The sequence below is a fragment of the Podarcis cretensis genome (genome assembly GCF_951804945.1).
Source record: "Podarcis cretensis genome assembly, chromosome: 6".
NCBI classification, from domain to species: domain Eukaryota; kingdom Metazoa; phylum Chordata; class Lepidosauria; order Squamata; family Lacertidae; genus Podarcis; species Podarcis cretensis.
The window spans coordinates 4,840,307-4,866,638 of NC_137175.1; the positions used below are offsets into that span (position 1 = coordinate 4,840,307).

A 26,332-nucleotide genomic window follows, 5' to 3' on the forward strand; every position below is an offset into this window, starting at 1 on the left:
CTCCACAAGGGTGACCTTGCGCCAGTCACACTTCTTTGAAGTCTCTCAGCCCCACTCACCTCACAGAGTGTTTGTTGTGGGAGAGGAAGGAAAGGAGAATGCTAGCTGCTTTGAGACTCCTTATGGTAGTGATAAAGCGGGATATCAAATCCAAACTCTTCTTCCTCTTCTTCTCTCCACCTGGCTTGGGGCAGGGCCTGACAGCTTCACAAGGACTGCGGCTGCTGCTCAGCAGAGAGGGCTCCTCTTTCAAAATTGTTTTTAATTTTTATCTGCATTGTTTTAAATGAGACTATCTTATTGGCTGTGAGCCCTGGAATACCTGCACCCTGCCTTGCTGGTCATTTCCCATCTGGCCTGGGAGACTTGAGTGCGGACTGACTCCAGCTACAAAAGCTGAGGCTGTTGAACAGATTCTTGGGCTGGAGTACAGTGGTATCTCGGGTTACAGACGCTTCAGGTTACAGACTCTGCTAACCGAGAAATAGTGCCTCGGGTTAAGAACTTTGCTTCAGGATGGGAACAGAAATCGCGCAGCTGCGATGCAGCGGCAGCAGGAGGCCCCATTAGCTAAAGTGGTGCTTCAGGTTAAGAACAGTTTCAGGTTAAAAATGGACCTCCAGAATGAATTAAGTTCTTAACCCGAGGTACCACTGTATTGTTTACGGAGGATTGAGAGAGCTGCTGCTGTTATGGGTATTATTATTGCATCTTTAGTTTTTGATCTTATGATTTACGTGAAAATTGTTTCCATTTGGTTGTGTACTTTTGATGTGTTTTATTTATTGTTTATGACTTCTGTTATGTTTGTAATTGTGTATATCTTGTTGTGTTGTAAGCCACCTTGAGCATAGTTTCAACTATGGAAAGGCGGCATACAAAAAAATGATTATCATAGAATCATAGAGTTGGAAGAGACCACAAGGGCCATCGAGTCCAACCCCCTGCCAAGCAGGAAACACCATCAGAGCACTCCTGACATATGGTTGTCAAGCCTCTGTTTAAAGACCTCCAAAGAAGGAGACTCCACCACACTCCTTGGCAGCAAATTCCACTGTCAAACAGCTCTTACTGTCAGGAAGTTCTTCCTAATGTTTAGGTGGAATCTTCTTTCTCGTAGTTTGGAGCCATTGCTCCGTGTCCGCTTCTCTGGAGCAGCAGAAAACAACCTTTCTCCCTCCTCTATGTGACATCCTTTTATATATTTGAACATGGCTATCATATCACCCCTTAACCTCCTCTTCTCCAGGCTAAACATGCCCAGCTCCCTTAGCCATTCCTCATAAGGCATCGTTTCCAGGCCTTGGACCATTTTGGTTGCCCTCCTCTGGACCCGTTCCAGTTTGTCAGTGTCCTTCTTGAACTGTGGTGCCCAGAACTGGACACAGTACTCCAGGTGAGGTCTGACCAGAGCAGAATACAGTAATGATGCTCATGATTGAAGATGGCTCTCAAATCAACACCCAGTCTTCTCTCCTCCAACTTGTTTGCTCAAACCACATCTCATATTTGCCCTCATTGCATAGCCTCCAACATTTCTCTGATAAAAATAGGTACATCATCAGGAAAAGCGGGACATTCCGGGATCAAATAATAAAAAAAACAACAGGGATGGCTGCTGTAAATCTGGGATTGCCCCAGGAAAATCGGGACAGTTGGAAGGTCTGCATTCATGCTTTCCACCTCCAAATCACCACATGCACATAACACCCTCCTGAAACGACACATGGCCCATGAGAACAATCTGGGGCTCTTTATGACATCATAGCCCATCTGTCTCCCCGGCAAGGAGCTGTGACATCACACGCCTTGCAAGTTCAAGGTTAGCGGTCCCGCTGGAGCAAGCAGAAGCCAAAGTCGGCAAAGGGCAGCTCTTATTTAAATGCCGCTGCTTAGCATTGCTTCCCCCCTCCTCCCTGAGCCCATCTCCTTGTTGCTCCTTTATTGCATGCTTCGGAGATTCCCTTTCACAAGGCCTTGGGCGGTGGTGGGGAGATAGAAGCGTCCGGTTTTCCCTGTACCTTATCTATTAATATGGAATCCTGTTTCCCTTTCCTTCCTCGGAGGCACAGCAAGCGAATTGGCGATTACTCATGCCCTATTTGTGCCAAGCACACTTGCTCGCTGCCCTGCGATATTTCTGCACCCCTCCCCACCTCGACTTAGTGCAATAAGCGAGGTAATTAAGTGTAAAAGACAAGGTAGGGGTGCGGATTGGGGAGAGGGGAGCGAGAGGGACGGCTGGGGAGGGGAGAAAGAGAATAGCCCCCCCTCTCTTTTCAGGAGCAGGGGACTGAGATAATATATGCTAATAACCGGCAATCAGAGCTGCCGAGTGGCATTAATACTGCCGACTGCAATAAGCCTCTGTGTGCAGCCCCCCTCCCCAAATGCACACAAAGAACCCCCTTCTCCATGCACAAAAAAGGACAGAGGGGAGAGACACACAAGGAAGAATGCAAACCTTTTCTTCCACGCTAGGAAGAAAGGACACCCCCCCAGCCTCCAGCAACCCACAATGATCTTAAAATTCGTGGCTTTCTGGGCAGCTGTATGGAAATAATTTTCCTCAACTGAATGTGATAGCCCCCAATGTGAGGTTGGTGAGGGTTTTTTTAAAAAAAGTGGGGGTGGTGAAGGAGTTAAGAGTACGAGGCTGTATTGAGGAAGGGGGAACAGATACAGAAAGCCAGTGGGATGCAATGGTTAGAGTTTCAGACTTGGGTAGACAAGGGCAGGGTTCGAATCCTCCCTAGGCCATGAAATTCTCTGGCTGACCTTGTGCCAGTCATTGTCTCTCAGTCTAACCTACCTCACGGGGTTGTTGTGGGCATTAGATGAGAAGCAGGGAGAAGCACGTACACCTCCTTGAGCTCCTGGGTAGGGAGAAGGGGGGATACGAATACAATAAACATAGAGGCCAACCCATCTGGGGCAGGTTGAAGCATAAGAGAAAGAAAGAGAAGTTGCAGTTACAAGCTTCTTTTGGATGGCGAGGTCAAAAACTCTGGTTGTGTGTCCAGAAGTGGTGGCCATCTGGGCTTTGTCTGGTCTCCTTTCCATCTTCCTGTTTTCTAGAGCAGTGTTTCCCAACCTTGGGCCTCCAGCTGTTTTTGAACTACAATTCCCATCATCCCTGACCACTGGTCTTGCTAGCTAGGGATGATGGGAGTTGTAGTCCAAAAACAGCTGGAGGCCCAAGGTTGGGAAACACTGTTCTAGGGTGTGACACCGGCACTGGCATCAACAGCAACAACATACAGGGCCATCAGCTTGCATCAGGGGTCTTTTTCAGCCTGTGGAGCCACATCCAGGGGCCCCATGTTGGTGGTGAGTGGGGTCAAATACTAAAGTCTTCTTCTTTGGCGATCACTCATAGCCAAGTAAGATTGCCTTCCATAAACACAGTTTTAACAATGAGTTCGTAAGTAACTGTGAAGGCCAATTCTGGACCCATACATCCTTCCACAGTGGGGACATTGGTTTCTGGGTGTGAGTTGATCACACCGTGGATTTGCCAAGCATAGCTTCCTCTTAGCACGTTTCTCCTTTTCACCCTGAATTCGTGATTCTTCAAAGTCCATGACACCTTTGGTAAAGGCTGTTCTCCAATTGGAGCACTTGCAGGCCAGTGTTTCCTAGTTGTCGGTGTTTATACTACATTTTTTTAGATTTGCCCTGAGAGAGTCTTTGAATCTCTTTTGTTGACCACTGGCATTATGCTTTCCATTTTTACTTTCAGAATAGAGTAGTTGCTTTGGAAGATGATAAGCATCCGAACAACATGACCAGTCCAACGAAGTTGATGTTGAAGAATCATCCCTGCAGGAGCAACACACAAAATGAATTAAACAGGCAGCAGTGATACGATCACTTACCTGGCTTGTGGCCCAGGGTGGAGTGGTGCGAGCTATTGTTTCCTTTCTATTTATTGTTATATTTAATTTCCATTCTGTGTTTATATACAATGTGTATATCATTGAAAGACCAATTTCAAAATAAATTTTATTTCAAGGGTTTTTTTTTTGAAATTTCATTTTAAAAGGAAAACTGCACAGGGCAGGTTGTGGGACTCCAAATCCCATCAGCCCCCAGTAGAGATGAGGGGAGAAATTTGGCACAGTTTACATTTTAATGCAAGCCTACATGATTCACGCGGGACGTGGGTAGCGCTGTGGGTTAAACCACAGAGCCTAGGACTTGCCAATCAGAAGGTCGGCGGTTCAAATCCCCGTGACGGGCTGAGCTCCCGTTGCTCGGTCCCTGCTCCTGCCAGCCTAGCAGTTTGAAAGCACATCAAGTACAAGTAGTTAAATAGGTACCACTCCGGCGGGAAGGTAAACAGCGTTTTTGTGTGCTGCTCTGGTTCGCCAGAAGCGGCTTAGTCATGCTGGCCACATGACCTGGAAGCTGTATGCCGGCTCCCTTGGCCAATAAAGCAAGATGAGCGCCACAACCCCAGAGTCGGTCACGACTGGACCTAAGGATCAGGGGTCCCTTTACCTTTACCTTACATGATTCACAGTTCCTGAAACAATGCGGAATGAAACAAGGCTCATTTTCACCTGGGTCAAAGAAACGTTGCTGTGTACAAACACAGGCTGGGAGCCTCAATGGTGCCTCTCTGGAGGCTTCACCCAGAACAACAACAACAACAACAACAAATGTGGCTAAACCACCCCACCCCAATAGCTACGGCTCTGAACAATGCATGAAATAAAACACAGGTATCCAAAAGTCACACTTCTCCAAATTTTGCGGCGAAGCTTTCCAACCAAATAATGTGTAGAAGAATGCATATGCTGCAAAAAAGCGAGCATTAAAATGCAAATAAAAGCAATAGTGTACTACTACTATTATTAGTTTGCAAAATATGTACAGCGGGTAAATATGCAAATATTAGGAGAAATTTGCACAAAAATGCTGATTTTCATAGGGCCTCTTTGCAGTTACATAAATGTGGAGAACTGAACTATTTCCAAAATGAGAAAGTTTAAGAAACCAAATTGAAAAGATTTGTCCATCCCTGAGCCCCAGTCAGAATGGGCAATAGTCTGGGATAATGTGAACATCTGGGATATGGCAACATCTGTAATGTCACTGGTCTGCCGCAGCTGCTTCCTAGATTAAGGACGGTGCGTTAGTTTCTGCTCTGAAAGCTGCAGGGAAACTTTGCAATCTGTAGCCTTCCTGGTGCAGTAGTTAGGCCACAGGCTAAACAAACAATGGCTGTGATAAAATGAATTATCCAAGGACACGGAGAACAGGATTCATTTCATCCCCAGGCTGGCAACGCTTTGTGGATTTGAGAGGGAGCCATTTCAACAGGCTTCTTGGCCCAAGCTGACAGGCATTGGCAACAGGCAAAGAAACACCATCCGTCAAACGCCTGGTGGACTTTTTAGTGGCTGTCCTGGCCTGATGGCACAGTGCAAGGAACAGCCCCTGATTTATACCCGGAAGGAACTGGAATGGTCAAAGTCAAGAAGAGTCTGTGCAGAACACACACACACACACAGGTTTGCAATGCATCTTGAACAAGCTGGGGTCTGTGCTGTCCTCCCATTACCACTGCCCTTTTCTGGGGTCAAATGAAGACACAGGCAGCTTCACGACCAGGCAAGGGGCAGCTGGATGATTAGGGGTGTGATCAAAGGCTATGGAACAGAAGACCAAGTTGGAGGTCTGGACCCTCAGGGGTCTCAGATTTCAGCGATGCCAGAATTCGGCCTACACACACCCTGCTTGCCATGCGACCTAACCGATCGCACTGCCCTAAATCCGGCTCTGTCTGGGGTGCAATCCGCTGCAAACGTCTCCCCTTGAAAAGGAACCGGGAGCTGTGCACTGGGGCTTGTGGGAGAGAATTACCTCCACGAGTTGTGTGCCTCGCATTATTTTGGAGGGTGGTGGCACCATTGAGGGTTTTGTTTTCTTCTTCTCAAGCAGCGAAATAACTTCAGCTGGCTCTAGATAAAAGGAATAAACTGACTCTTCTCCTTCTCTATTCTCGCTTTTCCAAAGGTCAAAGTACTCCACCTTTTGTTGAACTGGGAAATCAGGGTTTCTCACCGCCCTTGAATCCAGGCTCAATAACAATAATAATTTGCTGGGTCTTAAACCACCCTGGGTTTGCACCAAGACAAAGAAACCGTGGATGGTGGTGAAGAGAGGGATGGGGGGGGGGGAGAGAGGGGGAGAGAGAGAGAGAATCTTTACCCCCCTCCCCACCCCCTCTCCCCTCCTCTTCTTCCTCAGACACGTGTCCCTATTGTTCTGCCTTTGGCTGGACACGAGGAAGGGGAGGGGAGGCAAGAGTTAATCAACCCTCCGGGTGGAGAGAAACGACTGTCGAAGGAGCAGTTTTGCTCGAGGGGAGGGGGTCGATTTGGAGGAGGAAGAGGAGGGGAAACGACGAGGGGGGCGGAGGAATTCCCTGCATGGCGAGGAATTTGGGTAGCTGTGTTAGGAAACGTTGCTGGGTGGGGGGGGGGACAGGAAGAGTGTTTCCAAAAGGGGCAGAAAATGCCGGCCTGTTCTGGAGCTTTGCTCAGTGGGAAGAGAAAGGGACGGATGCAGCGGAGGGAGCGATAGGGATCGATAGGTACCTATTTTTGCCTCCATCCCTCTGGCAACCAGCATCCCATTTTATTTTCTGGGGTGCAGAAGGGGAAGAAAAAAAAGTTATCTTGCACTGATTTTAGAACAGATGTCAGAGCGCCGGCCTCTCTCCTCATCCTGGGTACAGACTTTGCCTGCGAATTTCTCCCGGAGCTGAAATTGGCCGTCGCCGCGCGGGTTATACAATGCTGGCGCGGGGGTGGGAGAGCCGAATAATGTGGGAAAAGGTGTTTATAGGCTCAAACCTTGGACTCTAGACGTGTGTGTGTGTCGCAGTGTTAACCAGATGGGCAATGGAATACTGTGTTCCCTCCCTCCTCTCTCTCTCTCTCTCTCTCTCTCTCTCTCTTTCTTCCTCCCCCCCCCCCCGCACCGCACTGCCAACCCGGTCCCCTTGTCTGCTTCACCCTCCTCTCACTTTCTCCCTCCCCTACCCCCTCCCCTCCTCCCACCCTTGCCTTGCCTCTCGCAATATCCCCCCAACTCCCCCCCCCGCAACACACAAGGCCCCCATCCTTTAGCCCGGCCTGTTCTTTGCTCACGTGCTGACGGTCCTGGGGGACCGTTGATGGATTAATCCACCTGATCGCCCCCCCCTCCAACCCCACTCCCCGCCGCCTGCGTCCCATATAAAGACAGGAGGAAGGGGGGGCGAGGCTGGAGCGTGCTGCTGACCTCAGCTATTCCTCGGCAGTTCCCGCCTCCCCCCCCCCACCTTGTCTCCTCCTCCACTTTCCTCCCCCCCCCTTCCCATCTCCGCCCCTCCCTCCTCTCGCTCCCCAGCGGAGAGCGGGCGCTGTCCAAAGTGCTGATCGAGGCTCAGGAGGCGGCAGCAGCAGTAGCAGAAGCCAGAGGCGGCGGAGGCGGCGGCGTCGTCTCGGGTCCTTTGCACGATGCCTCGCTCTTTCCTGGTCAAGAAGATCAAGGCAGACGCTTTCCAGCCCAGCCCGGCGACCCCCACTTACCACCCCTTGGAAACTTCCTACAATGAGTTGGCGGGACCCCTGGGGGCCGGCGACCCTGGGGTGGAAGATGGTAAGGAGGCGAGAGGCGCTCTGAGAAGGGTCGGTGGGCGGGGGGGCGCGTGCGATGCTAGGAAGGGGGCGCCGTGCGCGTGAGAGCGAAAGTGTGGGGATGAGGGAGAGGGGACTTAGAAGGGGACAGGAGGAGCGTGTAAAGGGGAAAACACTTGGTTATGCGCGTGCGGGGTGAGCCAAGAGCGGGCGCAACCTATTTGGCAAGGTCTGGGTCGTTTTGCATAGAGGGACCTCGATTATAACCACGGTGGGTGTTAACGGAGTTCTCCTTCCCTCTACCTCGGTCTATCTGTTGCCCGGACACAGTGACACCTCCCCCCCCCCCCCACCTTCGTTGCTCCTTTAGGGAACGGAAACAGGCACCAAAAAGTGGTGTCAATATTTTTTTATAAAAAAACAACATAAAACACAAAACTGCTGCAGGGTGAGCGCGGGGGGGGGGGTCTCTTCTACTGCTCCCACCCATCCTCCCACAGCATCATTGTACCAGAGGGATAGTTCTGAACGTTAGAACAGGATTGTGTGTGTGTGTGTGATTGCCCCCCGGGGGTACATCGCCAGTGAGCAAGGAGAAATAACCTTTGTGAGAGAGCGTTGGGTGCGTTATGACACATCGGCACCCAAAGTCTGGGTGGGCAAAGTTTGGACCAGGCGGTGGTCCTCACTCACCCCCTCTACTACCGAAAGGGTACACAAAACGGGGGAGGGCAGAGATGATACTGTACTTAAATTGGGATGCTTTTTTCCGTTATGCAATGTGAGATCTTAGAGTTTTCTGTAGGGGGGAGAAATGTTCTGAGTCCAAGAGATTTGTATAAATACATTTTTAAACGGGGTGCGGGGGCAGAGTGAGAGATGGATAGGGTTTGCTTGCCCCTAGGCCTCAAAAGAGGGTTTTGAGCTCAAGGTAAGATAGGCAAAGCCTCTGTTCGCGGCCCGGACTCTTCCTTGCTTTCTTTCATCCATTTCGTCCTACAAAGAGGGAGGATGGTCTCCCCTCCCCCCTTCTCCTTCCAGCAGCTTTCATCCTCGGCTGCCTTCTTCCATCTCCCAAGTTTATGACCCAAAGCAGCAGCAGCAGTACCTCCCATTCTCTCCTCGCTCCCCCCCCCCCCCCCGCCAACCAGAAACCCATGTTGGACAGCTCAGGTGGATGACTTTAGCGGAGCCGTTGCAAAAAAAAAAAAAAAAAAAAAAAATGGGGCATGGAAAAGTTTGGTCTTTCTCGCGTCTAGCTGTGTGTGTTGGAAAGGGCATTCTGCGCGTGTTTTTCGAACCTCCGGGAATGGCCCAATGTATGTGAAAGCGAAGGACGCGTTTGCAAAGAGCGGCTCCGTGTTTTTGTGTGTTGTCGTGCTAGTTTATTGCAGATGAATTCCCATAGGTGCACCCTGCGTAAAACTGCTGCGTCTGCAGAAATATGACATTCCTCCCAGAGTGGATGCGGTGGCCTAAGCAAGGAGTTTTGGTTCTGTGAGTGGCGTCGCTCCAGTCCGTTCGCCCCGACAGGACTGCTGTGCGAAGCTTCAATAGGTCAAGGGTGTGGATGTGTTTCTAAGGATTAAAGAGATGCTTTGCTGGCTCAGATCAAAAGGTCACACACTCTTTTAACAGCGGTCAGTCCCTTAAAACGCTTGTAGCAAGAAAACAATGGAACTCTCCTGTTGTTTCACCCTAGTATTTGGGGTGAAGAGATATACTGTCCCTGTAGAAGGAGGCTTGATTAAACCACCATGACTAAGAGCTGCTGGTAGTCTGATCCACCATAAATTTTAATTAAATTCTGATGGATACATATCATTCATTCATTCATTCATTCAAAAGTGGGATCCCCATCTTTCCTCTGTGAACAATGATACCTGGGAGCAGGTCAGTCCCATTGAGATCAGTGGGTCTTACTTCCAAGTAGACCTACACAGGATTGATGAGGCTATATATTCTGTGGTTGTTGGGTTGTTGTTGTTTAAATCAAATTACTGTACTAAGGAAATACGACTCCTGTGATCAGAATAATCTGCGGAACGACCCTCTATCGCAGTGTTTCCCAACCTTGGGCCTCCAGCTGTTTTTGAACTACAACTCCCATCATCCCTGACTAGCAAGACCAGTGGCAAGGGATGGTGGGAATTGTAGTCCAAAAACAGCTGGAGGTCCAAGGTTGGGAAACACTCTATTGCATTATTTTGAGAAGGCTGCTTCTTGCATACAGTGTAAGCTTCTGAGAGGATCTGAAACTTTTTTTGCAAGTGTTGGGGATGGGAAGCAAAATGATTTGAAGATTTGAGGGATTTAGGGACGGGAGCCAGGAGATAGTGGAAGGAGGAGGAGAACCACATGGCAGCGGGGGGGGGGCAGCATTGGATTCAAGCCTTCACCCCCACCCCCAGTTAGTGGGAATCCTGCTCAATCACCCTCTGACATATGAGATTTCACAACTGCCCTCCCATTTACAAGGATATACTATGCAGTCATGGAAGAAAAGGAGAGAGAAAGGGAGATTGTAATCCAATTTTCTGTGACTCTTAGGTTGGGCAGCAGACCTCCTTGTTTAAGAACAAGGAATTTGGAGGAGGTGGGAAGAGAACATTCCTGTGTCCAAATGATTTTTGCAAGCATGTGAGAGGTAGTGTCCGGAGTGCTGAACTAGTACCAGGGAGACCCAGACAAGCTATGAGATTCCTGGGGTGTTATTGTTGTTGTTTAGTCATTTAGTTGTGTCCGACTCTTCATGACCCCCTGGACCAGAGCACGCCAGGCACTCCTGTCTTCCACTGCCTCCCACAGTTTGGTCAAACTCATGCTGGTAGCTTCAAGAACACTGTCCCACCATCTTGTCCTCTGTCGTCCCCTTCTCCTTGTGCCCTCCATCTTTCCCAACATCAGGCTCTTTTCCAGGGAGTCTTCTCTTCTCATGAGGTGGCCAAAGTCATGGAGCCTCAGCTTCAGGATCTGTCCCTCCAGTGAGCACTCAGGGCTGATTTCCTTCAGAATGGATAGGTTTGATCTTCTTGCAGTCCATGGGACTCTCAAGAGTCTCCTCCAGCACCAGAATTCAAAAGCATCAATTCTTCAGCGATCAGCCTTCTTTATGGTCCAGCTCTCACTTCCATACATCACTACTGGGAAATGTCCAATCCCCACTCAAGACATGAGGTTCTCTAGATGACTTTGAGCCAACCTCTCTCTAACCTGCCTCACAAGGTCCTTGTGGGTTTCAAAGTGGAGGACAACTTTTCCATTTCTTTGCTACCCTACTTGTGCCAAAGCTAAAATGGGGAAATCAGATTCACCTTACACTCAGATAGCTCAGTTGGTAGAGTATGAGACTCTTAATCTCAGGGTTTGAGCCCATGCTGGGCAAAAAGATTCCTGCATTGCAGGAGGTTGGAGTAGATGACCCTCAGGGTCTCTTCCAACTACAATTCTACGATTCCAGCTGCCTCCATTGCAACTAAAGGACTGTGTTGCTGTTCTCCTTATCCATCCTCCCCAAGAACAGCGCCTCCCCTATTTCTTGCCCTTCTAAGTTTACCACCCAAGTCATACATTGATGATGGTGTGCATGAAAATATTCAGTCCATGATCAAGGATGATGGAGTTGTCATCCCATGTTGGCTGCCTCTGATGCCGTCCTTCGTCCTGCCTCCTAAGACCCTCTCTGCGAGAGGGGATGGAGCTCAGTGGTCCCTAACCCTCTCCAGATGGTGTGGACTACAACTCCCACCATCCTCACTCAGCATGGCCAAGAGTCAAGAATGATGGGAGCTGTAGTCTATCACTGATGCCTTCCTTCATCCTGCCTCCTGAGACCCCCTCTGGGAGAGGAGATGGAGCTCAGAGATCCCTAACCGGCCACCCTCTCTGGAGGAAGGCATCAGGAATAGCCAACATGGGATGACAACTCCCCTAATCTTTGACCATTGGCTGTGGGCTGGATATTCTAATCTGAATGCACACCATCAAGTTGTGACCTGGGTCCTTTAGTTACAATGCAGGCAGATGGAAGCTGTGGTCCAAAGCACCCTGGAGAAGGCAGCTGATGTAGCTCATTAGCAGAGCGCTGACTTTGCATCCCACAGTCAAGCCCCAACATCTCCAGGTGTTGTTGGTTTGTTTTGTTTTTTTAATGATCTTAAGAAAAGCCTCTTTCTGCCTGGGTCTCAGAAACCCTGGCAGCCCCTTTTTATCCAGCCCAGAGCTCTGAGCATCTGGTAGAGTCTAGCTGCCATTTTGATTCCCCAATGGAGCGCCGTTCGGGGGCATTGTGGGAAATGTAAATGTTGGCTCACTGGCCTCCAGTGCTGCTGGCTGGTAAGCTCACTGGGGCCCAGCCAGAGTGGTGGGGGTTTGCCCAGGCCCTCCACAAACCTGCAGCTGACCTTGACCTGGGATACAGCCAAAGCACACATTCACCCATGTTCCCTTTTAGCCTTGGCAACTTCCCTGCTGTGACCCTGTGGATAGGCAGCTCTGATCTGCTGTTGTGTCCACAGTCCCACAGGTGTGCTGAGTGCACAAAATGCTGCTTACATGCAAGATGGGGGCATCTGAAGTTATTTCTCGCTGTTGTGCTGCAACATTTTGTTGTGGTGCTGCATGGCTTATGTGAAATGTTTTCTAAGAGTTTGCAGCAAGAGTCATTGATCTTTGCAGTGGCATAATAAATAATAATAATAATAATAATAATAATAATAATAATAATGTTTATAGGTCGCCCATCTGACTGGGTTGCTCCAGCCACTCTGGGCAGCTTCCAACAAATTAAAACACAATACGACATCAAACATTAAAAACTTCCCTAAACAGGGCATGATTCTTGATGGGCACATTAGGGCAGGGGTCAGCAAACTTTTTCAGCAGGGGGCCGGTCCACTGTCCCTCAGACCTTGGGGGGGGGGGCAGACTGTATTTTGAAAAATAATAATGAACAAATTCCTATGCCCCACAAATAACCCAGAGATGCATTTTAAATAAAACACATTCTGCTCATGGAAAAACATCAGGCAGGCCCCACAAATAACCCAGAGATGCATTTTAAATAAAAGGACACATTCTACTCATATAAAAACACGCTGATTCCCGGACCGTGCGTGGGCCGGATTGAGAAGGTGAATGGGCTGCATCCGGCCCCTGGGCCTTAGTTTGCCTACCCATGTCCTAGAAAGCTCTGCCGGTTTGTGCTGGCAATATGGAGATAGGTGGACCAAGCATCTGATTCACTGCTAAAGCAGCTTTCTGTGTTCCGCTGGGACTCTGTCTTGCGCAGGCTCCATCGTTTCCCCTTCCTTTCCACGGGGGACCCTGCAGGACGACATCTGAGGGGGGTTGTTAACCATCGCAAGGAACTGGAGAGTCGATTCTCCCCTGGTGGAACCAAGGCAAAACAAAGGCAAATTGACTGGCAAGAGCTCTCTCTCTTGTCTCAGGCAGCGGGGGCTGGCAGATCAATGGCAAGAGGAAAGCAGCAAGACCATATGGATTGCTTTTCCCCAGGGGGGAAGATTCCGGAGTGTGGGGGGAGAGCATGAACAACCCTGCAAAGAGAGAGGGAGGGAGGGAGAGGGAGAGAGGAAGAAAGCAGCAGAGCGTGTTGCCATTGGCCTACCAGGCTGTCAGCTACAAGCATCCATGCATGTAGCTGCATTGTGTGAGATCTGCACTTTAGCCTCCCTGCCCCCACCTACAGTTGTCCCTTGAGGGTATGAGGACTTCCATGTGCACACAGAGAGAGAGAGAGCTGTCCTGTATGCAGGCGCTTCCCCATTCCCTTCAATGGAACAGGATACGCAAAGAGCTGCGTCTCAATCCATTCAACGGTAGATTAATCAACTAAAAGTTTCTGTTGATTAATTTATCGGGGAGGGTCCATTTTTACTGGTGGCCAAATCATAATTAGTGGGTCTACAAATTAAAGGCATGTACCCTTCCATTGAACTCAGTGGCGTAGCAGGGGAGGCAGGGGAGCTGTGCCCTAGGCACAAAATTCAGAGGGAGCACAACCAGTTGCTCCTACGCAGGATCCTGCACAGGTCCCCATCTTGTCCCGGTGAAGGCAGCAGAGCAGCCCAGGCCTGGCACTCCTCTCCACAGGCATTGGGGGGTGGGATTTGCCTGCCAAGGGCTTTGTTGGCTGGCCAGGATCCCCACCTCTATGTGGGGTGCAGGCAGGTGGTGCAGCACAGCCCTTGGCTCCGGTGGGGAGGGAGGCACCCCAACAGCGACAGCTTGTGCACTCCGGACTCAGGCAACCCACGGTACGCCACTGATTGAACTGTCATGGATAATCATCCATCGCCATGAATTAGAATTCTCCTTTTAAGAACCGCCCCAAAACTCCTCACCCCAAGTTAATATTTGCCTGAGTAGAAAAGCAGCCACTGTCCTAAAAGTCCAGCAGGATCAGACCAAAGGCCCCTCTAGTTCAGTGCAGAGGCCAACCAGATGTCTATGGGAAACCTGCAAGCCGAACAGGAGCATAGAATCACAGAATGTGGGATGTATCATCACTGAAGCAGTCAAATACAACATTTCCTGTTGCATAGAGTGAACACACAGGGGGGTGGTAGATGGGCGTGACCCCAGCAGACCCTATAAAAGGGCTACTCACGCAACCATCTTCCTCTTTTGCCTCTTTTGCCATCTTCCTCTCTGCTGGCTCTTAGCCAGCAGCACACGGCTCTCATATCTTTACAGAGGATGGAAGCCACAAAGCAGAAAGTCTGAGGCCTAACTCAGATTTATTTTCTTTACAAATGTAACTGTAACCATGAGATGAAGCCTGCCTTCAGAATACTACTTTGGACTGAATGTACAGTCATACCTTGGGTTGCAGACGCTGCAGGTTGGGTTGTTTTTTTTTGGGGGGGGGGGGGTTACGGACCCGCCAAAACCCGGAAGTAGTGGAATGGGTTACTTCCGTGTTTCAGTGGTCACGCATGTGCGGAAGCGCCAAATCGCAACCCACGCGTGCACAGACACAGCACTGCGGGTTGCGAACACTGCGGGTTGCGAACATGCCTCCCGCATGGATCACGTTCGCAACCTGAGCGTCCACTGTAAGTAAACTTTACTCTTACTTTTTATCAAGACTGTCGTGTTATTATTATTTTAAGAGGGAAATAAAAGGGAAAACATACCAGGGAAAATCCCTACTGGACAAGCAAGCCTGGATTGCTTGACTTAAAGGATTCTAACGAATCATAAACTTGCTTCCAGCAATCTGCAAGGGAATGTGCTCTGCTGCTTGCTCTCTAGTGTGAGTGAGGATAATATTTAATCAGTATATCCTCTCCTGCTTTCCTCAACATTCCCACACAGAATTGTACTGCTGGCAGGGACCCAAAGGGTCATCCAGTCTAACTCCTGCAATGCAGGACACGTAGCTAAAATGGTGTGGGCGCCCTTTTCTGGACAAAATCCCCAGTATCTGGTGATGTGTCCACCATGATTAGGAACAGTATACCTGAAGGAGCATCTCCACCCCCATCTTTCTACCCAGACATTGAGGTCCAGCACCGAGGGCCTTCTGACAGTTCCTTCACTTGAGAAGCCAAGTTACAGGGAACCAGGCAGAGGGCCTTCTCGCTAGTGGCCCCCACCCTGTGGAACGCCCTCCCATCAGATGTCAAAGAGAAAAACAACTACCAGATTTTTAGAAGACATCTGAAGGCAGCCCTGTTTAGGGAAGCTTTTAATGTTTGATGCATTACTGTATTTTAATATTTTGTTGGAAGCCGCCCAGAGTGGCTGGGGAATAAATAATAATAATAATAATATATTATTATTATTATTATTATTATTATTATTATTATTATTATTCCCCTCCTGGGCCAAATGCTGCATTTGCGAGGGCTGGCACTTTTCTAGCTGAGGTTAGGCCAAGCTAGCCACCTCTACCACTTCTGTTGTGTATTTTAACTCCTAAAGCAGGGGTTGAAAGATCTGGGGGGGGGGGGGACTGGTAGGAAAGGCATTGCACGCCCTCCTTTCAAGTTTCCAGGTTTCTGCAGCCTCCCTGGGCACAACAGGCTTGCCAAGACTTTGAAGTGGAAAGCTTTTGACAGCTCATCTTCTCACTCAGCCCAGGACAGCTTAATCCTTCCTCTGATTCTTGCTTTCCTTCCTGAAATGCCTGTTTTTCTTTACAGGGAGGGGAGCAGGCAGCCCACAATTCAGGAAAGGGGAGGGCAATCTGCGTCCCTCTGTTCCTCCTCAGCCTACTTTCAAAGGGTCTCTCCAAGCAGCCAGTTCAGACCTCTGGCACAAGCGTTCAGAGCCTGCTGGGTGGGGGCAGAAAGAGACAGTGTAGACTAGTGGTTAGAGTGTTGGCCTAAGGCCCGAGTTCAAATCCTCACTCAGCCATGAAGCTCATTGGGTGACCTTGGGATGGTCATTTTCTCTTTCTCAGCCTAACCTACCTCGCAGGGTTGTTGTATAGGTACAATGGGGGGGAGGAGCGCTCCTTGAGGGAAAGGTGGGGTTATGAATGCAATTTAATACACGAAATAAAAATAAATAGCGGGGAGGGAGGGAGGCACTGTAATATGGACTCTGACTGGCAGAAGCTTTCCAGGGTTTCAGGCAGGAGATAGTCCTACCGGGGCTTGAACCTGCAACCTTCTGCATGCAGAGCAGAAGTTCTACCACTGAGCTACCGCCCTTTGCTCCACAGCAGTGCAGAGAGGATGGACCTGCTCATGGAGGGCATATTGCCTCATCCTTCACAACCCTGTGGCAGGGACTGGACAGTGGAGGAAGGGTGGAGACCCTCTCCCCAGCCTGACCCTTCCAGAGAAGAAGACAGCTCAGAATTACAACAGGGCTTTGAGGGAGATCACAGCTCAGATCAAATCGTGGATCAAATCGATGCTTCCAGGTGCCATAAGAAAGCTGCAGAGATAGCGCAGGATAGTGCGCACCCCGGAAATGATCTCTTTCAGCTTCTGCCTTCTGGAAGAAGTTACAGGGTTATAAAGACTAGGACTAGCCGCCTGAGAAACAGTTTCTATCCAAATGCGATTTTGGTTTTAAACACAGTGTAAGGTAGTCTCTGTGTGAGTATATTGTATTTAATTATGGGGTATCAGAGATTTTAGGGGGCTAAGCAGGCTGGGATAGCTGGGATAGCAGGTTTGTTGGTTTTTGAATGTCTGATGTAGATTTTTTCAATTTCGTTGTTCTGTATGGGACAATGACTATAAAGATTATTGTATGTATCGTAACTTTGGATATAGGGCAACTAACAGTTCGCTAGTTGATCGGCGGATTAATAGCCACTCTTTGAAATAGGATGCCAGCCCAGATGAAGGAGACCTCATTTTGTTTCTCCCAGGGAGCCCTTCTCAGTGCATAAGCATGCGCTGAAAAGGTGGGAGGGGAGAGGGAGAGAATCCAGGAATCCGAAAGAGAGAGAAGGTGCTTTTAGTGCATTAAGGAGCAATCAGTGTCAAGTGTTCTTGAGCTGGGACTCTGGGAATAGCAGGAGAGGCAAGAGAGTGAATGGGCTGCTGCTATAGATCTCCCTCCCCCTCTCCTCCTTAATTCACAAATACCTGCCTGGGGTTTTGAGGCCTGTTTCCCTCCCCCATTGCCATAATCAGAAAAGCTGAGCGAGGCAGAAAAACACGGTGCTTGGCATGTTCTTTGTTGAAGGGAACAGGTGCCCTTGAGAAGCTGATGTTTCTGAGCGAGGACACCAATAAAGAGAAGTTTGCAGCAACCTGGTGATGGAGAGGGAGGCAAGGTGGATATGGTTGGATTCTGCACACCAGGAACAAGGACAGAGGGGCAGCTGAGATCTGAGCCGCGATAGGGGACGGATTTCCATGAATCGTGACCGAGCCACCCACTCCAAAAGCCCTGCCAACTTTCTGCAATGTTGAGAGGGCTTGAAGAGGGTGCAATAATAATAATAATAATAATAATAATAATAATAATAATAATAATAATATTGTGCGGGTGGAGGGTACAAGTCCTGGCGCTCCCTCCAGTTTTGTGCCCTCGTGCAATGATGCTGCCATCAGGCAACCTGGCAAAACCAGAAGTTGCTGTTGTTGTTTAGTCGTGTCCGACTCTTCATGACCCCCTGGACCAGAGCATGCCAGGCACTCCTGTCTTCCACTGCCTCCCGCAGTTTGGTCAGACTCATGTTGGTAGCTTCGAGAACACTGTCCAACCATCTCGTCCTCTGTCGTCCCCTTCTCCTTGTGCCCTCCATCTTTCCCAACATCAGGGTCTTTTCCAGGGAGTCTTCTCTTCTCATGAGGTGGCCAAAGTCTTGGAGCCTCAGCTTCAGGATCTGTCCTTCCAGTGAGCACTCAGGGCTGATTTCCTTAAGAATAAGTTTGATCCTCTTGCAGTCCATGGGACTCTCAAGAGTCTCCTCCAGCACCAGAATTCAAAAGCATCAGCCTTCTTTATGGTCCAGCTGTCACTTCCATACATCACTACTGGGAAAACCATGGCTTTAACTATACGGACCTTTGTCGGCAAGGTGATGTCTCTGCTTTTTAAGATGCTGTCTAGGTTTGTCATTGCTTTTCTCCCAAGAAGCAGGCGTCTTTTAATTTCGTGACTGCTGTCACCATCTGCAGTGATCATGGAGCCCAAGAAAGTAAAATCTCCCACTGCCTCCATTTCTTCCCCTTCTGTTTGCCAGGAGGTGATGGGACCAGTGGCCATGATCTTAGTTTTGTTGATATTGAGCTTCAGACCATATTTTGTGCTCTCCTCTTTCACCCTCATTAAAATCCAAAGTGCTATCCTCCAAAAACACATGCCTCCTCTTCCCCACCCCTCCTCATTCATCATCATCATCATCATCATCATCATCATCATCAGTTTACTTATATGCCACTTTTCCACAGTTGTGCTCAAAGCGGCTCACAAGATACCACACAGGCAATAATTAGGAATAATCATAATGCAGAAGATAAATCCTTATAAAAACATACAAACAAGGCAACACACCCTCATTTGTCTGTCAAAGGGTGCCACAATATCGTCAATTCACTATGTGATCCCTGATTGGCTGAGATCACATAAAGAGTGTGGAGGGGGGAACCCCAAGGAATCAGTAAATGTGTGAGGACACAGGACTCTTCATCCAATGTTCGTGTGTTCAAGTCCCACGTTGGACCTATATGAATAGAGCTGAATTCACACAGGGTGCCTTTTTCACTAATGGGGATCATATCCAATGAGTGCACTCCTGTTCCAATCCCCCCCCCAAAAAAAATTATTATTCTCTGACTCCCTCTTAGTGCTCTCCATATGTTTTTGAAATACAAGCACCATGCTGACCAGACTTGAAAGACTCGTTATCACCTCATATGGAGCAAAGTGGAGCCCGTCAGTCATTCTGAAAAAGGATGGTTGCTCCTGCTCTGAGGGGGTTGGAAGAGTCTTGTAGTGCATCCCCCTCCCCTGTTAACCCCCCCCCCCAAAAAAAAAAATCATAATTTTGATATGCTGGAGAGGATAAACGGAACCCGCTGCTTGACAATTTGAGGAGAGAAGGTTTGTCAGGAAGGAACATGGGACGCATCCTAAAAGATTCCCGACACAGACATTGTTTCCCTTCCATCCCTGTTGCTGGAAGCAGCTCCTTGCCTGAAATAGTTTGCTCCTCTTGGCAATAACCTTGCTGTGCGTTCCAGCGAAAGTGTGAAAAATTGCTGAGGAGTGCATTTTTCCGCCCAGAGTGTGTGACTGCACTTGGTAAACAAGGAGGAGGAGGAGGGGGAGAAGGCGAACCAGGAGGGGGGGAATCGTAGAGATTGCCAGGGTTGGGGGGGACGTCTCTTAAACCTTCTGAATTGCACATCTGCCAAAATAATAAAAATCAAAGGTGGGTTCTATTTTTAAAGACCCATCTCAGGCAGAGGGAAGCATCTCCCAGTGATCTTCAACAGCGAGAGAAAGCAAGGATAGCTCTATGCGTTCAGGGATTTCTCTTTCCCTTTCTATATAAAAATCTGTATTCAAGAACAGAGATTGGGGGAGGCAAGAGAGGCGTCTGTCATCCTGCAGTGATCTCTGGTGCTGAGTGTTCAAAATGCAGCGCTGAGGGAATGTGTTTTCCTACCCTTAGAAAACTCACCATCTGTTAGGGAGGTTGCTAGTGCCCTCCTTCCTCTGCAAAGGAATGAGTGATGGGATAATAATAATAATAATAATAATAATAATAATAATAATAATTTATTATTTATACCACACCCTTCCCGGTTCAGAAAAGCAGGCTCAGGGTGGCTAACAACAAATTTAAAACACTTAATTGATGCAACAAAAAAACAGCATAAAATACAGTATAAAACGTGAATAACAATAAATTCAAAAATTCAAAAGCGGTTGAGAGTGGCAAAGCCCCAATTTACAGATACACACCCACACACCCTGATGTTGACAGCATCCACCTGCATTCTCCCTGGTGGAAATTTCACTCCTGTATTGCCTTCATGAAGGCACATTTCAACCTTCAGCTACCCCTCCCCTAAAAGAAATTTGTAAATATGGGACAATAATATTCATCACCGACAGTTAAGAGATTTTGGAAGGATAACAGAGGGCAAAAATACTCCTTATGTAGAGTTCTGTGGAGTGCTCCCCCCCCCCCAATGTCCAAGTTTTTGGACAGTTTTTAAAAAGCTTCATTTTGGAATGAAAAAGGCGGGCAGATGAGACTGCTACTTTCCCTCCCAGAATTGCCCACCTTCCAGCTCCAACTGCTTGTCTCCCTGCACAGGAAAAGCTAAGGCATGGGTAGGCAAACTAAGGCCCATGGGCCGGATCCGGTCCAATCGCCTTCTAAATCCGGCCCGCAGCATGTTTTTACATGAGTAGAATGTGTCCTTTCATTTAAAATGCATCTCTGGGTTATTTGTGGGGCCTGCCTGGTGTTTTTACATGAGCAGAATGTGTGCTTTTATTTAAAATGCATCTCTGGGTTATTTGTGGGGCATAGGAATTCGTTCATTTTTTTCTTCAAAATATAGTTTGGCCCCCCACAAGGTCTGAGAGACAGTGGACCGGCCCCCTGCTGAAAAAGTTTGCTGACCCCTGAACTAAGGGGATCTGTATCTTTTTCCCTGTGGAGGAGAAAAAGCTGTGTGTGTATGTGTGTGTCAGTCAGTTTGGGTGACAAATGGCCAGCACCAAAACGGTTAACAACCCTTTCCTGCTCAGCCTGTACTAAAAATGTTTGTGGGGTGTTTTGAACCCAACTCCACCCTTGCTTTCCTATCCATCTGGAGAACCTCAGAACCCAGGGGCCAAACTCAGCCCTATAGGTTTCTCCGTCTGCCCCCACCCAGGTTCTCCCCAGGCCACACCTCCTCAGCAGACCACCCCCCTCATTGGTCCTGCTCCATCCCCTCCCAGTGCCCTGATTTCCCAGGGACAGTCCCAGAATAACGAAATCCGTCCTGTCTTCTAATTTGATCCTGGAATGTCCCTATTTCCTTCGCCAGCACCGCTGCCAAGCTTGCCGCAGCTGCAAGGGATAATAGAATCATAGAATCATAGAATCCTAGAGTTGGAAGAGACCACAAGGGCCATCGAGTCCAACCCCCTGCCAAGCAGGAAACACCATCAGAGCACTCCTGACATATGGTTGTCAAGCCTCTGCTTAAAGACCTCCAAAGAAGGAGACTCCACCACACTCCTGGGCAGCAAATTCCACTGTCAAACAGCTCTTACTGTCAGGAAGTTCTTCCTAATGTTTAGGTGGAATCTTCTTTCTTGTAGTTTGGAGCCATTGCTCCGTGTCCGCTTCTCTGGAGCAGCAGAAAACAACCTTTCTCCCTCCTCTATGTGACATCCTCTTATATATTTCAACATGGCTATCATATCACCCCTTAACCACCTCTTCTCCAGGCTAAACATGCCCAGCTCCCTTAGCCGTTCCTCATAAGGCATCGTTTCCAGGCCTTTGACCATTTGGGTTGCCCTCCTCTGGACACGTTCCAGTTTGTCAGTGTCCTTCTTGAACTGTGGTGCCCAGAACTGGACACAGTACTCCAGGTGAGGTCTGACCAGAGCAGAATACAGTGGCACTATTACTTCCCTTGATCTAGATGCTATACTCCTATTGATGCAGCCCAAAATAATTCCATTACTTTCCATGGCCTCTTCATGGCCACCGCTGCCGGCTTCCTCCCTTGGGGAGCTCACAGCTGGAAAGCAGGCAAGGAGGAGACTGCTGCCACCAAGACCCTGCCCCATGTGACGTGCCAGCTCTGAGGGGCGGGCAAGGGGCAGGACCACCCTGGGTGGGCAGAAACAGGGAGCAGAGAGGAGTGCAAGGAGTCTTGGGGTTTTGTTATGCTTTGTGCATCCGTTGGTAATCTTGCCCCTTTCTAAAATTTATTTATTGGGGTGTGTGTGTTTTTTCTTTCTGTAAATCTACCAAAGAATCAAATCTAATCAAATCAGGATTAAGGGGTTTTCTTAGGATGCTGGAGGGCATGTGTGGCACGTCTTGTTGGCATAATGGTGGTGGAGATGGTCTGCAAGAAGGGGGATAAAAAAATGGTGGGAATGTTCAGGGTGGCAGGAGAGGATATATTGTTTATTAATATCCTTCCTAACTTGTGTTAGCAAGTTTCCAGAGTTTGTTGTTGTTTAGTCGTTTTTTATTAATATCCTTCCTAACTTGTGTTAGCAAGTTTCCAGAATGTGTTGTTGTTTAGTCGTTTAGTTGTTTAGTGTCCGATTCTTCATGACCCCCCTGGACCAGAGCACACCAGGCCCTCCTGTCTTCCACTGCCTCCCACAGTTTGGTCAAACTCATGTTCGTAGCTTTGAGAACACTGTCCAGCCATCTCGTCCTCTGTCGTCCCCTTCTCCTTGGGCCCTCCATCTTTCCCAACATCAGGGTCTTTTCCAGGGAGTCTTCTCTTCTCATGAGGTGGCCAAAGTCTTGGAGCCTCAGTTTCAGGATCTGTCCTTCCAGTGAGCACTCAGGGCTGATTTCCTTAAGAATGGATACGTTTGATCTTCTTGCAGTCCATGGGACTCTCAAGAGTCTCCTCCAGCACCATAATTCAAAAGCATCAATTCTTTGGCAGTCAGCCTTCTTTATGGTCCAGCTCTCACTTCCATATATCACTACTGGGAAAACCATAGCTTTTACTATTAAAGGTAAAGGTAAAGGTACCCCTGCCCGTACGGGCCAGTCTTGACAGACTCTGGGGTTAGTGCGCCCATCTCACTCAAGAGGCCAGGGGCCAGCGCTGTCCGGAGACACTTCCGGGTCACGTGGCCAGCGTGACAAAGCTGCATCTGGCGAGCCAGTGCAGCACACGGAAACGCCGTTTACCTTCCCGCTAGTAAGCGGTCCCTATTTATCTACTTGCACCCAGGGGTGCTTTCGAACTGCTAGGTTGGCAGGCGCTGGGACCAAGCAGCAGGAGCGCACCCCGCCGCGGGGATTCGAACCGCTGACCTTTCGATCGGCAAGCCCTAGGCGCTGAGGCTTTTACCCACAGCGCCACCCGCTTTTACTATTAGGACCTTTTAAATAACAAAACAAAACAAAAATATTAGTATTTTCCACAGAACAACAACAACACGGAAAATATCGGAAAATAACAATACACAACACACACAAACCAACATTCAAAAAACTAAAAAAGCAACAACTAAAAAAACAAAACACAAAATCCATATCTTACGAAACATTGACTTCCACCAATCCCACAGCACCTCCTTTATCTCTCATTGTGTCTTCATGTTTTCCTGTTTCTGGAAGGCTGACTTAGTTATAAATATGTACGTGTGGATCTACCCCATAGGGAGAAATGATCCCAGCTCCTGCTAGCTGGAAGCTAGCAGAGCAGTCCTAGCTAGAAGCTGCTCCAGCGAAGAAGGAAGTGAAAAAGAGAGAGGGTGGCAGCATGCTTTGTCCTTTTTTTACCTGGACAGTTGAGGCCACACCCACCTTCTGGACACATGAAAGAGGAAGGATGTTCCAAGCCAGGAGGAACAAGAGGTTTCGACTGGCTGGACCAAACATCCCCTTGCATGTCCACTCTAGGAAAACGAGGAATGTTGTACTTGACTGCTCCCAGTGGATTACATCCCACCACAAAATGGGGGGTGGAGGAGTGTCAGTTGGGGTGGGGAGTGAGAAATGTCACTGTTTTCATACTGGAGCCTATGCTGCTCCACCCCCTTCTTGAGGGGGGGTCTTGTCGTCTGGGCGGCCAAGGACCTCCATGCACACAGCCCAGGCTTACACCCCACGGAGGTCACTTTGGGGCAGCTAACACATAGGTTTGACTTCACCCCTGAAGGCGCATTGTCCCTCAAGACAGACGGATGCCAGCAACAACTAACTGACTCTGACTGTGAAGGCAGAATATAGCCATCCTGAATAGTATCCGTCAAAAGCCCTCTCTCTTTCATGAATTTGTCAAATCGTCCTTTAAAGCCATTTAGCTTGGCGGCCATCACTGGCTCCTGTGGGTGGGAGTTCCACAGGTTAACAATGAGCTGCGTGAAGAAGGACTTTCTTTTCTCTGTCCTGGACCATCTTGGAGAACAGCATTTGTGGAGGCATCACAGAAGCTGCCTGCTGATATGTTGAGGGGCCCGTCTGGAGACATCTTGGCAGATGACCTCAGATCCATTTGGAGACACCTTTCCAGTTAGGGAGTTCTTCTTGGGCGTAAGCAAGAAATTGTTCTCTTGTTTTCTGCCCTAGATCTCAAGAAGATCAGAACAGAAACTCAAATGAAGAAAAAAATACCAGTTTAGCCATTTATTTCTTTTTTAAAAACCTCAATTTATTTACTTTTATTTGTGGGGGAGGGATTTCAACTCTCCCACTTGCCACATGAACGCCATCTGTAGCTGGAATATACCAAATGGGTGAATCTCTCCTGGTTCTTTTCCATAAGGCACAGATGTTGGGACAAATGGTCGCTTCTGGAACCGACTCCCAAGTAGGCGTAATTTGATTTCCTAACATCATTTAGAGCTGAATACATAAAAGGAGCCTGTTGATTTTCCGTGGTGTGAGTTCCACACTGCACAGGAAGAATCCAATTAGCTAGCAGGGAATTGTCATTGCTGTGTTTCTTTGAACCATCGTTTTAACCATGGTCAGCCCAAGTGCCAGAACTTTGGATGGTCCAGTCGAATTGATCGCAGCAGGTTTATGCTAGAAGAAATGATTCCTTCATGTGGTTATACTAAACTAACTTTCCTTTGTAAACTGCTTAAGAGGATTCATTGACTATTAGTAAAGGTAAAGGGACCCCTGACCATTAGGTCTAGTCGTGGCCGACTCTGGGGTTGCGGTGCTCATCTCGTTTTATTGGCCGAGGGAGCTGGAGTACAGCTTCCGGGTCATGTGGCCAGCATGACTAAGCTGCTTCTGGAGAACCAGAGCAGCACACGAAAATACCATTTACCTTCCCGCCAGAGCGGTACCTATTTATCTACTTGCACTTTGATGTGCTTTCAAACTGCTAGGTTGGCAAGAGCAGAGACACAACAATGGGAGCTCACCCCGTCACGGGGATTCGAACCACCGACCTTCTGATCAGCAAGTCCTAGGCTCTGCGGTTTAACCCACAGTGCCACCCATGTCCCCATTGACTATTAAGCAGCACACAACCAAGGAGCACAATGGTTGTGCTTTAGCACATTATGGAAAGATGTGCTATAGTGTTGAGATAGTTCCCTTGGTACAGCATGAGGCTCTTAATCTCAGGGTTGTGGATTTGAGTCTCACTTGGGCAAAAGATTCCTGCATTGCAGAGGGTTGGACTAGATAAGAGCTTTCCAAACTGTGTGTCGCGACACGTTCGTGTGTCAGCTGCCGTGTGCAGGTGTGTCGCACAAACACTCCGTGCGCTCCTCCTGGGGCTGGAAATTTGTTAGTTTAACTTCCGGTTTGTTAGTAAAACTGAATAACTGTCACGAAATGAACCGTATCTAAAAGGTGTGTCACCAACATGAAAAATTTGGAAAGTTCTGAACTAGATGGTCCCTTCAAATTTTACAATTCTATGATTCTAAGTTGGGGCGCAGGTGGCACTGTGGGTTAAACCACAAAGCCTAGAGCTTGCCAATCAGAAGGTCGGCGGTTCGAATCCCCACGACGGGGTGACCTCCCATTGCTCTGTCCCTGCTCCTGCCAACCTAGCAGTTTGAAAGCACGTCAAAGTGCAAGTAGATAAATAGGTACCACTCCAGCAGGAAGGTAAGCGTCGTTTCTGTGCGCTGCTCTGGTTCGCCAGAAGCGGCTTAGTCATGCTGGCCACATGACTCGGAAGCTGTATGCCAGCTCCCTCAGCCAACAAAGCGAGATGAGCGCCACAACCCCAGATTCAGCCACGACTGAACCTAATGATCAGGGGTCCCTTTACCTTTACCTTTATGATTCTAAGTTAACTGGTGGGAGCCTGTTCTCCCAAAAGAAGCTTCTGCAAGAGCTGATAGTTATGACTCTGGGTCCAGTTCCAATCCAGATCAATTGCTGTCAATTGCACATCACCCTCCCTCCATCCCTGCATTAAATATTTGTGTTGCCTGCTAAGAGCTGGGATGGAATCTGGGAAATAGCAACGGGAGCTCACTCCGTCACGGGGATTTGAACCGCCGACCTTCTGATTGGCAAGCCCAAGAGGCTCAGTGGTTTAGACCACTGAGAGGCAGTGACGGCGGCC

The 26,332-nt window shown here is 48.7% G+C and overlaps 1 protein-coding gene and 1 long non-coding RNA gene across 2 annotated transcripts in view; both read left to right on the plus strand.

Annotated features, from left to right (window-relative positions):
- LOC307218141 overlaps positions 1–26,332 on the plus strand; it is a 90,689-nt gene that overhangs the window by 24,051 nt on the left and 40,306 nt on the right. The window lies entirely within an intron of this gene.
- SCRT2 (scratch family transcriptional repressor 2) overlaps positions 7,446–26,332 on the plus strand; it is a 28,571-nt gene continuing 9,684 nt past the window's right edge. The window contains exon 1 of the mRNA XM_079979931.1: positions 7,446–7,656. Coding sequence (XP_079836057.1) covers positions 7,515–7,656 — 142 coding nt within the window. The 5' untranslated portion in view covers positions 7,446–7,514. The remainder of the gene's footprint in view (positions 7,657–26,332) is intronic.